At 51.8% G+C, this 14,890-nt stretch overlaps 1 protein-coding gene across 2 annotated transcripts in view; it reads left to right on the top strand.

Moving 5' to 3' along the window:
- Nucleotides 1-641: 641 nt before the first annotated feature.
- FBP1 (fructose-bisphosphatase 1) overlaps nucleotides 642-14,890 on the top strand; it is a 35,258-nt gene continuing 21,009 nt past the window's right edge. The window contains exon 1 of one of the 2 annotated variants that reach the window (XM_050762298.1): nucleotides 642-875. In XM_050762298.1, coding sequence (XP_050618255.1) covers nucleotides 706-875 — 170 coding nt within the window. In that variant the 5' untranslated portion in view covers nucleotides 642-705. The remainder of the gene's footprint in view (nucleotides 876-14,890) is intronic. The other variant, XM_050762299.1, reaches the window with a different exon arrangement.

Raw genomic sequence — 14,890 nt, forward strand, 5'->3', positions numbered from 1 at the left:
AGGCAGGTGGACGGGAGGCCAGTGACAGCACAGGCAGGTGGACAGGGGGGCAGTGACAGGACGGGCAGGTGGACAGGCCTGGGCAGGGGCCGGGCAGGAGGCCGCGCGGGCGGGTCTGCGGAGCGGGGGCTGCTGGGGGTTTCGCTGCCCAACTGGGGCGCTGAGCAAGTTACTCAACCTCTGTGAACTTCCGTGTCATGATTGTGGAGGAAACTCCTGCAAAGAAACAGCTTTTCTCTCCGGCGGGTCCGACGGCCCGAGCCCCGCCCCGCAGCGCAGATGGAGGGCGCGGAGGCTGCAGGGGCGGCGCGGGAAGGGTCCGAAGATCCGGCGGGCGGAGCCGCGGGCTGGGCGGTGGGAGGCGGCGCGGGGTGTTCCCGGGGGCGGGGGCGGGGCCGACCCGCGGCTAAAGGTTCCCGGTTCACCCGCCCGCGCCCGGCCTGGCCCAGTCTCACCGCGAGCGCCGCGGACACTCGGGGCCGCAGTCGGTCTGTCCGTCCTCCCGCCAGGTCCCGCCCCGCACCTGCCGCCGCACCTGCCGCCGCACCTGCCCCCGCACCTGCCCCCGCACCTGCCCCCGCACCTGCCGCCGCACCTGCCCCCGCACCTGCCCCCGCACCTGCCGCCGCACCTGCCCCCGCACCTGCCCCCGCACCTGCCCCCGCACCTGCCCCCGCACCTGCCGCCCCGCGGCCCGGCCCCAGCATGGCTGACCAGGCGCCCTTCGACACGGACGTCAACACCCTGACCCGCTTCGTCATGGAGGAGGGCAGGAAGGCCCGCGGCACGGGTGAGCTGACCCAGCTGCTCAACTCGCTCTGCACGGCCGTCAAAGCCATCTCCTCCGCGGTGCGCAAGGCCGGCATCGCGCACCTGTGAGTCGCCTCGGGCGGGGCCCGTCTGTCTGTCTGTCTGTCTGTCTGTCCGTCCGCCCGGGGAGCCTGTCCGGCGCTGGGCCCTCTGGTCCTCCTGCGTCAGCCTCTGTCTGTCCGTCTGATGTCCGGGCGCCTCTCTCGCTCTCCGTCTGGTGGCCCCTCTCTGCGGAAGCTGGCTCAGCCTCACTCAAGTTCTCACCCCCTCCCTTGACCTTGGAGGGGCCACCTGGGGGTCCGTCTCGCAGGTGCACGCCGGATTCCATCCTCGTGCCCCTCTCAGCCGGCACCTGGCCTGCCCGTCATACCCGCCCTGGCCTCAGACAGGAAAGTGCTGGCTCAGGTGCCTTCCTTCCCCATGTCTTCTTTGTCTCTTTCTGTGATGAGGCGCCCAAGTCAGGTTTCTAATCCAGTATCTCTGACCCGAAACGAGACTTGTTAGGAGCGAGTGTCCCCCTCCCAAGCAGGCTGGGAGGTCTCCTGTGTGTCCAGAGCCTTTAGGAGCAGCAGGCCTGGTGTGCAAAGGAGCTCCCGTGGGCTGCCCCTTGCTGGGACCGTTGCCATGCTGTGCCAGAAAGAGGAAACACCCAGGGCTTCAAAACCCTTATCCATTTGCAATGACGGTGTGTGCAGCCCCCACCCAATTAGTGGAAAGCTCAAAAGTTGTTTGTAGAATGGTTTCGAATGCTCTGTGGGGTGCATCTCGAACGTCACGGGAATCATTGGGGATCTTGGTAAGACGTGTGCCCTCTTTCCGTCGCTCTGGGACGGGTCCTGAGATTCGGCATTTCTGAGAAGTCCTCCTGTGGTGGATGCTGCCCGTCAGATACTGTGTGTCTGCTGATCTCATTGTGAGTAGCAAGGGGTCAAGGCGAGGGGAGACTCAAAGGACCCCTTCTTGTGAGGTTTTTGTAAGTCACACAACATCCTTTCGTTTGTGTTGGTGTGCACGGGTATTTTCTTTTTCTTTCCTTTCTTTCTTTTCTTTTCTTTCTTTCTTTTTTTTTTTTTTTTTTTTTTTTGAGACGGAATTTTGCTCTTGTTGCCCAGGCTGGAGTGCAATGGTGCGATCTTGGCTCACCGGAACCACTGCCTCCCGGGTTCAAGCGATTCTCCTGCCTCAGTCTCCCGAGTAGCTGGGATTACAGGCATGTGCAACCACGCCCAGCTAATTTTGTAATTTTTTTTAGTAGAGACGGGGTTTCTCCATGTTGGTCAGGCTGGTCTCGAACTCCCGACCTCAGGTGATCCGCCTGCCTCGGCCTCCCAAAGTGCTGGGATTACAGGCATGAGGCACCGTGCCCAGTCGTGCACAGGTGTTTTCTAGCTAACTGATCCACACTTTTAACTAAAGGGTAACTGGGTTTTCAGATTGTCCATACACCTTCCTAACATTTCCTGCACTTACGTACGCTATAAAAATGACACATGATGGACCGGGCGCGGTGGCTCACGTCTGTAATCCCAGCACTTTGGGAGGCCAAGGCGGGTGGATTGCCTGAGGTCAGGAGTTGAAGACCAGCCTGACCAACATGGTGAAACCCCGTCTCTATTAAAAATACAAAAATTAGCTGGGTGTGGTGGTGTGCGCCTATAATCCCAGCTACTCGGGAGGCTGAGGAAGGAGAATTGCTTGAACCCTGGAGGCAGAGGTTGCAGTGAGCCAAGATCGCACTATTGCACACCAGCCTGGACGACAAGAGTGAGACTTCATCTCAAAACAAAAGACACATGATGCTCAGAGCTGACCTGAACAAATATAATCCCACTACTTTGGTTTGGAATGCATGTCTCCATTTTTAAAATCTCTTCTCCGCCCCCCATCCTGCAATCTAGATTCCTCTTCTTACTGGGAGGCTGTCTGGCGTTGGTCCCACAGTATGGATTGGCGGAGATCATTCATGTAAAGGAGTTGTATGATCACATTTATTTTTGAATATTAAGCAGACATGTTAAGGAAGGCGATGACTCCATTGCTGTTGCCTCTGGCCCCTCTTAATAATACATTCCTAAGGATTCTTACTTTAGAAACACACCCAGGTGAAATCTTAGTCAAGCTTTAATTTACAGCTATTATAGGTGGCTCACAGCTTTAACTGCCTTTGAGGACCAGGGATATATTTTAAAAAGAGGGCTGTCGACTGGGTGCTCACACCTGTAATCCCAGCACTTTGGGAGGCCGAGGCAGGTGGATCACCTGAGGTCAGGAGATGGAGCCCAGCCTGGTCAACAAGGTGAAACCCCGTCTCTACTAAAAATACAAAAATTAGCCAGGCTTGGTGGCGGGTGCCTGTAATCCCATCTACTTGGGAGGCTGAGGCAGGAGAATTGCTTGAACCCGGGAGGCGGAGGTTGCAGTGAGCCGAGATTGTGCCACTCTACTCCAACCTTGCGACAGAGTGAGACTCTGTCTCAAAAAAGTAAGTCTCAGAAAAGAAAAAAAAAAGGGCTTCTCATGTCTGATAGCTTAAAAAATGGTCAGTACCTGTCACACTCCTAGAGAGACTTAGAAATGTAAGATGTGTTTTGAAGTGTCCCACCTCCTAAGTAACCTTAGATAGTGGGACCTCAGATAGTGAGATTTTGATAGTAGGGCCTGGATGAAGCATGCTAATTTTGGCTACAGAAGATATGTGTATTATTTATTTATTTATTTTGAGATAGAGTCGCACTCTGTTGCCCAGGCTGGAGTGCAGTGGTGTGATAATGGCTCACTGCAGCCTCAACCTCCCGGGCTGAATTGGTGCTCCCACCTCAGCCTTCCCTGTAGCTGGGACTACAGGCATGTGTCACCATGTCGGATAATTTTTGTGTTTTTGTACAGATGGGGTTTTGTTATGTTGCCCAGGCTGGTCTCAAATTCTTGGATTCAAGCGATCTGCCCACCTTGGCCTCCCAAAATGCTGGGATTACAGTTATGAGCCACTGTGCCTGGTCAATATGTGTACTTTTTTTTTTTTTTTTTTTTTTTGAGACAAACTTTAGCTCTCTCCCCCAGGCTGGAGTGCAATGGCGGGATCTCTGCTCACTGCAAGCTCCGCCTCCTGGGTTCATGACATTCTCCTGCCTTAGCCTCCTGAGTAGCTGGGGCTACAGTTGCCCGCCACCACGCCTGGCTAATTTTTGTATTTTTAGTAGAGACAGGGTTTCACCGTGTTAGCCAGGATGGTCTTGATCTCCTGACCTCGTGATCCACCCGCCTTGGCCTCTCAAAGTGCTGGGATTACAGGCGTGAGCCACCGCACCCGGCCATGTGTACTTTTATACTAGATAGTTGTGAATACCAGGCTTTAAAGAAATATTATCATGTGGCATTCATTGACAAAATTTAAACCATTAAATATAATCCAAGGAAAGAGTGAAACCCACCCCATATGTATCCCGGGGGTATCCACTGTAAATGATTTACTGCTTATTTTTCCAGATACTTCTTTACACTCATATGAGTTTACACATGAACACATATTTACATATGGCTATAAGTAAACAGCAGACAAAATGGGATCACACTCAACACACGCTTCTGTAGTTTGCTTTGTTCTTTAACATTATTCAAGGAACATCCTTCAATGTCAGGACATCTACATCTACCTCGTCTACATTCACGGCTGTGTGCTGCTCCCCTGCACACATCAGGAGGTGTTGAAGTTGTTCTCTATTTTGGGGCACTTCGGTTTTTACCAGCCTTTGGGTGTGACAGGGCTGTACCCTTGGGACTGGTGTTGATGCCTGGTTCTTGGGGTAGCTGAGAGGGAGGACTAGATGCTGGACACAGGTGATCTTGCGGGAAGTTCAGCGTTTGGCCGTTTTCAGTATCGCATGTCATCGGGCAGGTAGCATGATTCTCAAACCAGGCCCCCAACTTCCATTCATTCCAGGCGCTGAAATCCGGAATGAAAAACCAGCATTCCTGCAAAGATCTCGTTAGTGCTGAAGAGCAGACCTAGGACAGCATGTACCCAAAGGGATGGGGTGACTGCAGGTTTGCAGGAACCTCACTGGAGCCGGCTGAGGGAGCTCACCCGGGGTCATGATGGAAACATCAGGAGTTGAAGCACAGAGCCTGGTGTAACCTAAAGTTGCCGTTGTAGTCACTTTTATTGCTCCTATTGAAACGTTCATGGAATCGTCGAGTTTTAAACTGAAAGGCACTCAACAGTCACCTAGTCTGTAGTCTGTCACCTCCTCATACAGAAGAGGACCCTGAGACTGAGGAAGAGGAGATGACTTGGCCTGTGGCTGGGGCCTCAGGAACTCTGGCTTGGGGCTCTTTTGGCCACACTACACATCTCTTCCTTTATTTTTTAGAAATCAATTAAAATTCACCAAACTCTAAATCTCATCCATTAGTTATTCTTTTTTTTTTTTTTGAGACGGGCCTCACTCTCTGTCACTCAGGCTGGAGTGCAGTGGTACAATCTCAGCTTACTGCAACCTCTGCCTCCTGGGCTTAAGCGATCCTCCCATCTCAGCCTCCAAGGCAGCTAGGGCCACAGAAGTGCACCACCACACCCGGCTAAGTTTTGTATTTGTATTTGTGTTTTATTTATTTATTTATTTACAGACAGAGTCTCACTCCATTGCCAAGACTGGAGTGCAGTGGTGCAATTTCAGCTCACTGCAACCTCCGCCTCCCGGGTTCAAGTGATTCTCCTGCCTCAATTTCCCGAGTAGCTGAGATTACAGCGCACCCCACCATACCTGGATAATTTTTTGTATTTTTAGTAGAGATGGGGTTTTGCCAAGTTGGCCAGGATCGAACTCCTGGCCTCAAGTGATCCACCCGCCTTGGCTTCCCAAAGTGCTGGGATTAGAAGTGTAAGCCACTGCGCCTGGTCTAATTTTTGTATTTATGGTAGAGACAGGGTTTAGCCATGTTAGCCAGGCTACCTTTTTGATGTGAATTCAGGCTTAGATCCCAAGGAGCCGTTGCTTTGGGCAAACGTGCCCTGGGAGACTTCCCTCTGGGCTTCTGGCTCCCTCCATCCCCTCTTGGGAGAGAAGCTGTGCAGGTCAGGAGAACGCTCTGCAAACCTGAGTCAAGCTGATGAAATTGTGGTTCAAATGTCAGGTTCGAATGTTGTCTACTTTGTTTGCATTCCTTTGGAAGTAAGGGGTCCTCCAGTGGTTTCAGCTTTTTTGTTTTGTGGAGCTGACCTCCCTTTGTATCCATTTCCAAATCACTGACTGAAGAATTCACCGATTTCGTTCAATTTCACTAAATATTACTGAACATCCACCCCCCATGTACAAAGTTCCAGACGACGAGAACAACAGAGTTTACTCTGTAGGAAAAAATATTTGTATAGTTATAACACGCATTAGAGGTTTTGAAAGATGCTTGCTTTCTTTCGTTTTTTTTTTTTTTGTTTGTTTGTTTGTTTGTTTGGCGGAGTCTCGCTCTGTCGCCCAGGCTGGAGTGCAGTGGCACGATCTCAGCTCACTGCAAGCTCCGCCTCCCGGGTTCCCGCCATTCTCCTGCCTCAGCCTCCTGAGTAGCTGGGACTACAGGCGCCCGCCACCACGCCCGGCTAATTTTTGTATTTTTAGTAGAGACAGGGTTTATCCATGTTGGTCGGGCTGGTCTCGATCTCCTAACTCCGGTGACCCGCCTGCCTCGGCCTCCCAAAGTGCTGGGATTGCAGGTGTGAGCCACTGTGCCCGGCCTGAAAGATGCTTTCGTGGTGGCTCAGCCTGTAATCCCAGCACTTTGGGAGGCCGAGGCAGGGGGATCACAAGGTCAGGAGATCGAGACCATCTTGGCTGACTCAGTGAAACCCCATCTCTACTAAAAATATAAAAATTAGCTGGGTGTGGTGGCAGCGCCTGTAGCCCCAGCTACTCTGGAGGCTGAGGCAGGAGAACGGCGGGAACCCGGGAGGTGAAGGTTGCAGTGAGCCGAGATCGGCCACTGCACTCCAGCCTGGGCAACAGAGCGAGACTCCACCTCAAAAACAAAAAACAAACAAAAAAATTTTTGCTTTCATAGAGGCGCCAAAAATGTGATTTATGGTGAAGGACTGCGGGGCGCCAAGAATGGGCAGGTGCCGGACCTGGCGGCTGGACCGCAGCTCAGGCTGGTGGCCACGGGGGAGGAGTCCTGAGAGGGGAACGTGTTTCTGGAAAAGTTGCCCACTCACTTTGACCAAAGCGTGGAGTGCTCATGGTGGGTTCGTGGCTGTGAAATTGTGGGTATGTTGGGGAAGCATCCGATGGCAAGGGTGACCACGTTACAGGTTTGCGGGTATACACGGAGAGATGAAGGATTTTGAACGTTTTTTGAGTGGGGCAGTTGCGTGACTGGAGACAAATCTGGAGAAGCTGTGGCTGGAAGCACCGCGGAAGAGGGAAAGACAGGACACGGGAAAACCAGTGGGAAGCGGGAGGCTGAGTTGAGTAGCCGGCAGAGCTGCAGCCTTGAAGAGGAGAGGAAAGATTTGGAAGAAGTCTGAGCATGGATTAGATGAGAAGGGCTGTGAGGGAGGTTCTGAAACCGCTGGTCCTAGCAACTGAAAGCAGAGCCATGCCACCACAAAACAAAACACACACACACACACAGGGACAACGAGGAGCTGGCGTTTAGAGTTTGGGGAAGGAGGGAAGGTGATCTCAACATTCCGGAAAGGCTGAACTTGAGATGTTAGAGGGTGACCTGTTGGGAGATGCTGTGCAGCCTGCAGCTGGCCTTGCCTGTCTGTTTTGGCACACTGGCCCCGAGGCAGAGAAAGGAGGAGGAGATCTGGAGCGGTTTAACGGACAGGAGTGTGCAGGGATTCAGAGCACATTTTGGAGAGAGATGGAGCCAAGCTTAGATTCCTGGCCCTGCCCTTCGATGTCTATGAGGACTGGGCTGTTGATGTGACGTCACTGAACCTGTTTCTCCAGTTGTAAGATGGAGACAGCTATGTTTTCAACCTCAGAGAATCGTAGGAGGATGAATTAAGTTTACTAATCGGGTACCAATGTTATTAATATCATTGTTTTCCTGAAGGCTATTTATTTATTTATGTTTGAGACAGAGTCTGGCTGTGTCGCCCAGGCTGGAGTGCAGGGGTGTGATCTCAGTTCACTGCAACCTCCACCTCCAAGGTTCAAGCGATTCTCCTGCCTCAGCCTTCCAAGTAGCTGGGATTGTAGGCGCCTGTCACCACACTCAGCTAATTTTTGTGTTTTTAGTAGAGATGGGGTTTCACTTTGTTGGCCAGTCTGGTCTTGAACTCCTCACTTCATGATCCACCTGCCTCAGCCTCCCAAAGTCCTGGGCTTACAAGTGTGAGCCACTGCGCCTGGCCTGTTTTATTTTTACTTTTTGTAAACTTTTATTTGAACGTTTTGTTCTTCATTCGTTAGCAGTATCCTGTGTGCCTTATCAGCAGGGAGGGAGTCCAGGCATGTTACGTATTAGAACAATGTTGCACCCAAAAGTGGCTGCAGGAACTGTCCTCCCACCAGACTCATATTGTGTCCGGGAGAGTTACTTTTACATATGGGGTCCTCTCAGTTGTTTGACAGAAGAAATAATAAAGAGCTTCAGATTTCATTTTAGAATGACAGGTCAGCTAATACATGTTTAGGCTTATCTTCCAATTTGCAGTTTTTGACCTTAAGCTTTTAGAAACTTTACCAGATTTATTTTATGTTTCTTGAATTGTCTTCTCCACATGACCAAAGAGTGAAATTGCAACTTCGTTTCCGTAAAAGCTCTACCAGCCTTGTGCCATCCTGTTTACCAGTTTAGGCCCACAGGAATGCAAGCAGAGGCAGGTATTTGTGACCTTTGAAAGCAGCTCTCGGCCGGGCGCGGTGGCTCAAGCCTGTAATCCCAGCACTTTGTGAGGCCGAGACGGGCGGATCACGAGGTTAGGAGATCGAGACCATCCTGGCTAACACGGTGAAACCCCGTCTCTACTAAAAAATACAAAAAACTAGCCGGGCGAGGTGGCGGCGCCTGTAGTCCCAGCTACTCGGGAGGCTGAGGCAGGAGAATGGCGTAAACCCGGGAGGCAGAGCTTGCAGTGAGCCGAGATCCAGCCACTGCACTCCAGCCTGGGCGACAGAGCGAGACTCCGTCTCAAAAAAAAAAAAAAAAAAAAAAAAAAAAAAAAAAAAAAAAGCAGCTCTCACTGCAAGTGCCTCTTCTTCAATGTATTTCTGAACCCTTGGATGTTCCCGGCCGGGTAAATGGTTGATTACCGTGGAATCAAGCAGTAACAAGCCAGTCTTACCTTTGACTTTAGTGATAAGGATTAAGTAATAATCCCCCTCCCTTTTGGCTGAGCCGGGTGTTCGGAGCCCGAGTCTGGTGCTTTTGCGTGCTGTGCGAAGTGTTGCTGCCGCAGTCGTGTTGCTCAGTCACGGTGACTTCGGGAGGAGATGGTCCTAAGTCAGCAGAGCCAGGCAGCCCTGGAGGGCTCTAGCTCTGTCAGCTCCTGGCTCCAATCCTCGTGTCCTTCAGTGCTTTCGAGAGGCTGTGACAGGCAGCCTCCCCCAGTCATCACAAATCTGCATGTTCAAAGTCCATGGCTGTGAAATGGTTCATTCTGTTTTAGAAACCATTTGCAAACTTGGAGAACAATGCTAACATTTAATAAAAATCTCCAAGGATTTCAAAACACTGGCCACTTTATGCTTCTAAGGTGTTCCCCGTGATATGAATTAAAATGACTTACAGCTCTTTAAACTTTTCAGTGGGGTTTACGGTAAAAGTAAAGAAGAGACATGATAGGCAGTTTCTGCAGTTGAGTTCTGCCTCCCAGACTCCAGGAAGAGCTCCTTCGTGTCTCTGGGGTTGGAAAGGGGAAGGACGCAGAGGCTTCAACCCTGCCTGGTGCTTTTCCACTTTACACGGGCTGCAGGACCAAGCAATTTGAATAAAATTGAAGTGAAATGTCAAGAACATCTCAAATAAATAATATTCCCAGTGAGATTTTATCAAATGTAAACTTGGAGCACTTTTTTTTTCTTTTGCCAGTTCCTTATTGGCTGTCCTCCAAGAAGTTGCCTGCAAAACTGGTTTAGAGATGCTTCCCCTTCCCCCAATCCCCAGACCAGCGACACTTACTTAGTGGATGCCTGCCGGGCTCTGTGAAGAGCATGTGGCTGCCTGGGCGGGGAGTGCTGTGAACCAGGTGCATTATCCACCATCCCCACCAACGTGGCCAGAAACAGCCACTCAGGGGCTTCGCACAGCTTGATGGAGGCCACATCGTCGGTAAGAAGCAAAGGCAGAATCTGAACCCAGGTCTTTGTGGTGCTGAGTTCTTGCTTCTCCACAAGGTGTGTTACGCCAGGCGAGCTAGGGGTGGGAATGGTGACATTTCTTGCGCACTTGCCTATGCACCAGGCACTTTTCTGACCACTTTACCTGTATCAACCCAGTTATCCCCCCTCTATCGACTACGAAGCAGACACACTACATTCCCATACTGCAGATGAACCAGAGGTCACAGATGCGAAGTGACTTTCCCTGGCTGCTGAGCGTGGAGCAGAGCTGGGATTGGAACCCTGGTGGTGTAGAGGGCCAGCCTGGGGCCTCGACCACGACACTCTAGTTTCCTGAGGAACCAGGTGAAAGGCCACTGCATTTGTCTAACACGGTGTTTGCACAGCAGACACACTTTTACCACGAATCTGTGCTAATCTGAGGGTTTTCTTCAGGGGTCGGAGTCTTGGATGGTAGAGGTTATGCAGGCAGGCATTACCAACACTGCTGGGTCTAATGGAGTTCATGATCTTAGGAATCCTTGGATCCTTTTATTACTCTCTAAACGTGTTCATCCATTTACATTGAGAACCCACTATGTGCAGGCATTGTTCTAGGTGCTAAGGATACATGGTTAACAAAATACTCTTTTTTTCCAGGATCAGGAACTGGTAGGTCTTTCCTCCTCCAGAGGCACATGTTTATGCAAGAGTTTCAGGCCCCTGGGATAATACACTCGCGTTTCCCTGATGCCCTGCGCGTTTGCTTCGGACCTCACTAGAAACGCCTCTGGCTGCCTGTAAGGTTCTCATTGCGAATGTCCCAGGTAGAGGGCTGTGCGTGGGACGTGGCCGTCCTCAGGGTGGCCCGTCAGGTGAGGGGAGCTCAGAGGCCCTCCACTCTTGGCATTCTTGTACAAAGCAGGTTGGGCCCAGGCCTCTAAGATCGGGGTTTTAGATAGCGTTTCCAGGGGTGGCAGCCCCGTCTGCGCGCTCCCTCCCAGCGGCTCCTAGAAAAGAGTGGGCCATTCCTAAGGCCATGAAGACAATGCCCCATAAAGGTGACACCTCCATGCCTGTGGGCTCTCCCCGTCCTCTCTTGGTGGGGGTTGAGAGACTAGACCCTCCCCCTACCTCCCCAGGAGTGGGGGTTATGTGATGTCACTGATGCCGGTGTCTCACTCGTGCACACATTTTCCAGGCTCCTGGCACCATGGAGGATCTCCTGGGGGCTAGTGCCTTCAGCTTCAGGCTCTGATCCTTCCTTGTTTCTTTAATTATCCATCTTAACCACCGAAATCAATTAACAGCCTTCCTAGTTAACAGGCTGCCATTTTCTAGGCCAAGGCTTGAGGTGAATTAGTTCCTCCAAGCAGCTGTGGTTTTATTTCCAGAAGCGGCCCCCGGATCGATAGCTGTGCCTATTCAATGACCATGGGTCTGTGAAGGGCATAAGCAGGACCCATGCTAATCAGCTCTGCTTTTTCTATATTAAAAAAACTTTTGGCCGGGTGCGGTGGCTTACGCCTGTAATCCCAGCACTTTGGGAGGCCAAGGTGGGCAGATCATGGGGTCAGGAGTTTGAGACCAGCCTGGTCAACATAGTGAAACTCTGTCTTTACTAAAAATACAAAAATTAGCCGGGCGTGGTGGCGCATGCCTGTAATCCTAGCTACTCAGGAGGCTGAGGCAGGAGAATCGCTTGAACCCTGGAGGGGGAGGTTGCAGTGAGCTGAGATTGTGCCACTGTACTCCAGCCTGGGTGACGGAGCGAGATTCTGTCTTAAAACAAACAAAAAACAACAACAAAAAACCTTTAATTAAAGTTACCCAATAGATTGCATGTAATATATACTTGTTTTATAAACTTAAGATACAACATAGAACGAGATTTTAAAATATATATAAATATAGTATAAATCATGATTAGTGCTTCCTCATCATTGTCCTCTTTGCTGTTGTGAAGAAAATCTCAGCTTCAACTTAGATATATGGAAATCAAATATCCGCGTCTCTGGAAGACTGCAATTTAAAAGCATGTCCTGGAATTTTCGGCCGCAGTTTGAAAGCACCTGTTGATTCACACATGCCTGGAAGTAGCTGATGTTTGTGCAACACTGTGCCGTGGTTTGGGCGGTGCCCTGGGGTTCTGTGCAGCTGGTCTGGCCTCCTTGCTGTGAGGTGCGGGCATTTAAATTCCGTAGCCAGCAGTAGTGGCCAGTGGTGCTCTGGCCTCAGCAGGTGCCCTGTTCTCTTGCTTGCTCCCTGCTACTTCTCAAGGAAGGCCTCAAGCCAGTCCGCTCCTTATGCTCTGACATTTCTCCTCTTAGGCCCAAGACAGAAACGGTGGAGAAAACGTCACAATGTCGCCTTTCCCCTCTGTGATAACTTTTCTTTTTCTTTTTTTTTTTTGAGACAGTGTCTCTGTGGCCCAGGCTAGATGCAGTGATGTGATCTCGGCTCACCAACCTTTGCCTCCTGGGTTCAGGCAATTCCTGTGCCTCGGCCTTCCAAGTAGCTGGGATTCCAGGCATGCGCCACCACACCTGGCTAATTTTTGTATTTTTAGTAGAGGTGGGGTTTGGCCATGTTGGCAAGCTGGTCTCGAACTCCTGGCCTCAAGTGATCCACCTACCTTGGCCTCCCAAACTGTTGGGGTCACAGGCAGGAGCCACTGTGTCTGGCCACCTCTGCGATAACTTTCATTCGGAAAACATTTCCTTGGCAGATCGTCACTGGCTCCATCCAAATCGCCCTCCCTGCCCCTGCATGATCAGCCCCGGCTGCTGCTGCTGGCTCCTTTTCTGGCAGCGGGGCTGGGGGCAGAGCGGGGGCGGGGGGGGAAGGGAGCTAGGCCTGGAGGTTTACAGCTCGCTCAGTGCAGCCCGTGTCTTAGCCATTTCACTTGTTCTCTCTCCTTTAATTGTGAGGCACAGTTGGCCTGGGGAAGGCCTTTTTGGACAGGGTCGTGTGATGGTTTCCCATATCCCTGCAGCCTCATTTGTGCCTTATCCCATCCCCAGAGAATGGCAAACTGGGTGATCTGGAAGGAGCCGGTGGTGGGTGCAAAGGCTCCAGTCGAGTCCCACAGAGGGTAGTTGGTGTCATCACCTCTGGTTCACAGCTGCCTCCTAGAAACGGCTTCCGAGGCAGGTTGGGCTTCTGGCTCCACTGGGCTCTCCCGGAGCCCTCCTAGAACTTGCGGCGGGGGATGGCAGCTGCTGCATTCGCTCCTCAGGGCTGTCTCACCAGGAGCTGAGGCCCACACCTGCTGTTGACTCTAGGCAGCCCTCTCTAGGTGGTGATTGGAATACAGAGCGAATGCTCTTGTTTCTCTGTCCTTCAGGGCCTTTGAGGAATGATGACTGATCAGCAGGCAGACATTTATTATTTCTTTTTCTTTCTGAGGTGGAATTTAACTCTTTGTTGCCCAGGCTGGAGTGCAGTGGTGTGATCTCGGCTCACTGCAACCTCTGCCTCCTGGGTTCAGGTGACTCCCCTGTCTCAGCCTCCAGAGCAGGTGGGATTACAGGCATCTGCCACCACTCCCACTAATTTTTTTTTTTTTTGATGGAGTTTTGCTCTTGTTGCCCAGGCTGGAGTGCAATGGCGCGATCTCAGCTCACTGCAACGTCCACCTCCCGGGTTCAAGCGATTCTCCTGCCTCAGCCTCCTGAATAGCTGGGATTACAGGCATGCGCCACCATACCCAGCTAATTTTGTATTTTTATTAGAGACAGGGTTTCTCCATGTTGGTCAGGCTGGTCTCGAACTCCCAACCTCAGGTGATCCACCCACCTCAGCTTCCCAAATCGCTGGGATTATAGGCGTGAGCCACTGCGACCGGCCAATTTTTGTGTTTTTAGTAGAGGTGGGATTTCACCATGTTGGCCAGGCTGGTGTCGAACTCCTGACCTCAGGTGATCCGCTCACCTTGGCCTCCCAAAGTGCTCGGATGACAGGCGAGAGCCACTGCGCCTGGCCAGACATTTATTATTTCTAAGGGGGCTTCTGAAAACTTATGGAGAAAATAAACTGCCTGTGGTCTTCAGCTAACCCACTCCCTGAGCATGCTTCTGAGGACTTTTCCTCTGTCAGGATCACAGAAGCCTTGCCTGCTTGCGACTTCATTGACCGTTGTAAACGTGTTACTCGGGGCATCTCAAGCCCTCTCAGGGTCCCCGAAGTGTGATGCGGGAGGCTTGATGGAGCCTGCGTCTGGTCCTGACTGCCCATCGTGACTGTGCAGCCCCGACAGTACCAAGCCAGGTGGTGTGACCAGCACAGGGTGCGGCCCGCTTAACGCACTGCGGCTCAGAGGAGACCCGGAGACGTGATGGACACCCCGACATTGTTGCTGTCAACATGGCAGCATCGTTGGCCGGCAGCCGGGGGAATTCGTTCTCTTGATCCACTCACCGTTTCTACCTTAGGATCCTTTTCCTGTGCTTTTGTGGAAGGTTTTCATACTGCCAGGATTAACCAGGAGAAGCCTCCCCCAAGATATCTCAGCAAAGTTATGAAGTACGTGAACATTGAGTTGGAGGGGCCCAGAGTGATCTGTCTTCGTGTGTTCTTTTACACTTGAAAGACAACTGAGGACAGCTGGTGAAGCGTCCTTGTGCTGGAAGACGGGAGGGACCCTTACTGGGGGTAAAGAACGGGCAGGAACCAGTTAACACATCTGTCGCCACCCAGTGGCGTCATGGAAACCTGAAGCAGGTGGAGCCCATTTCCTGCCGGGGTTTGGTGGACGCAGGTGGCCCTGTCTGTGCAGGTGCTGAGGGCCACGTGTGGTTTGGTGGACGCAGGCAGCC

The sequence above is a fragment of the Macaca thibetana genome, chromosome 15 (genome assembly GCF_024542745.1).
Source record: "Macaca thibetana thibetana isolate TM-01 chromosome 15, ASM2454274v1, whole genome shotgun sequence".
Taxonomy (NCBI): domain Eukaryota; kingdom Metazoa; phylum Chordata; class Mammalia; order Primates; family Cercopithecidae; genus Macaca; species Macaca thibetana.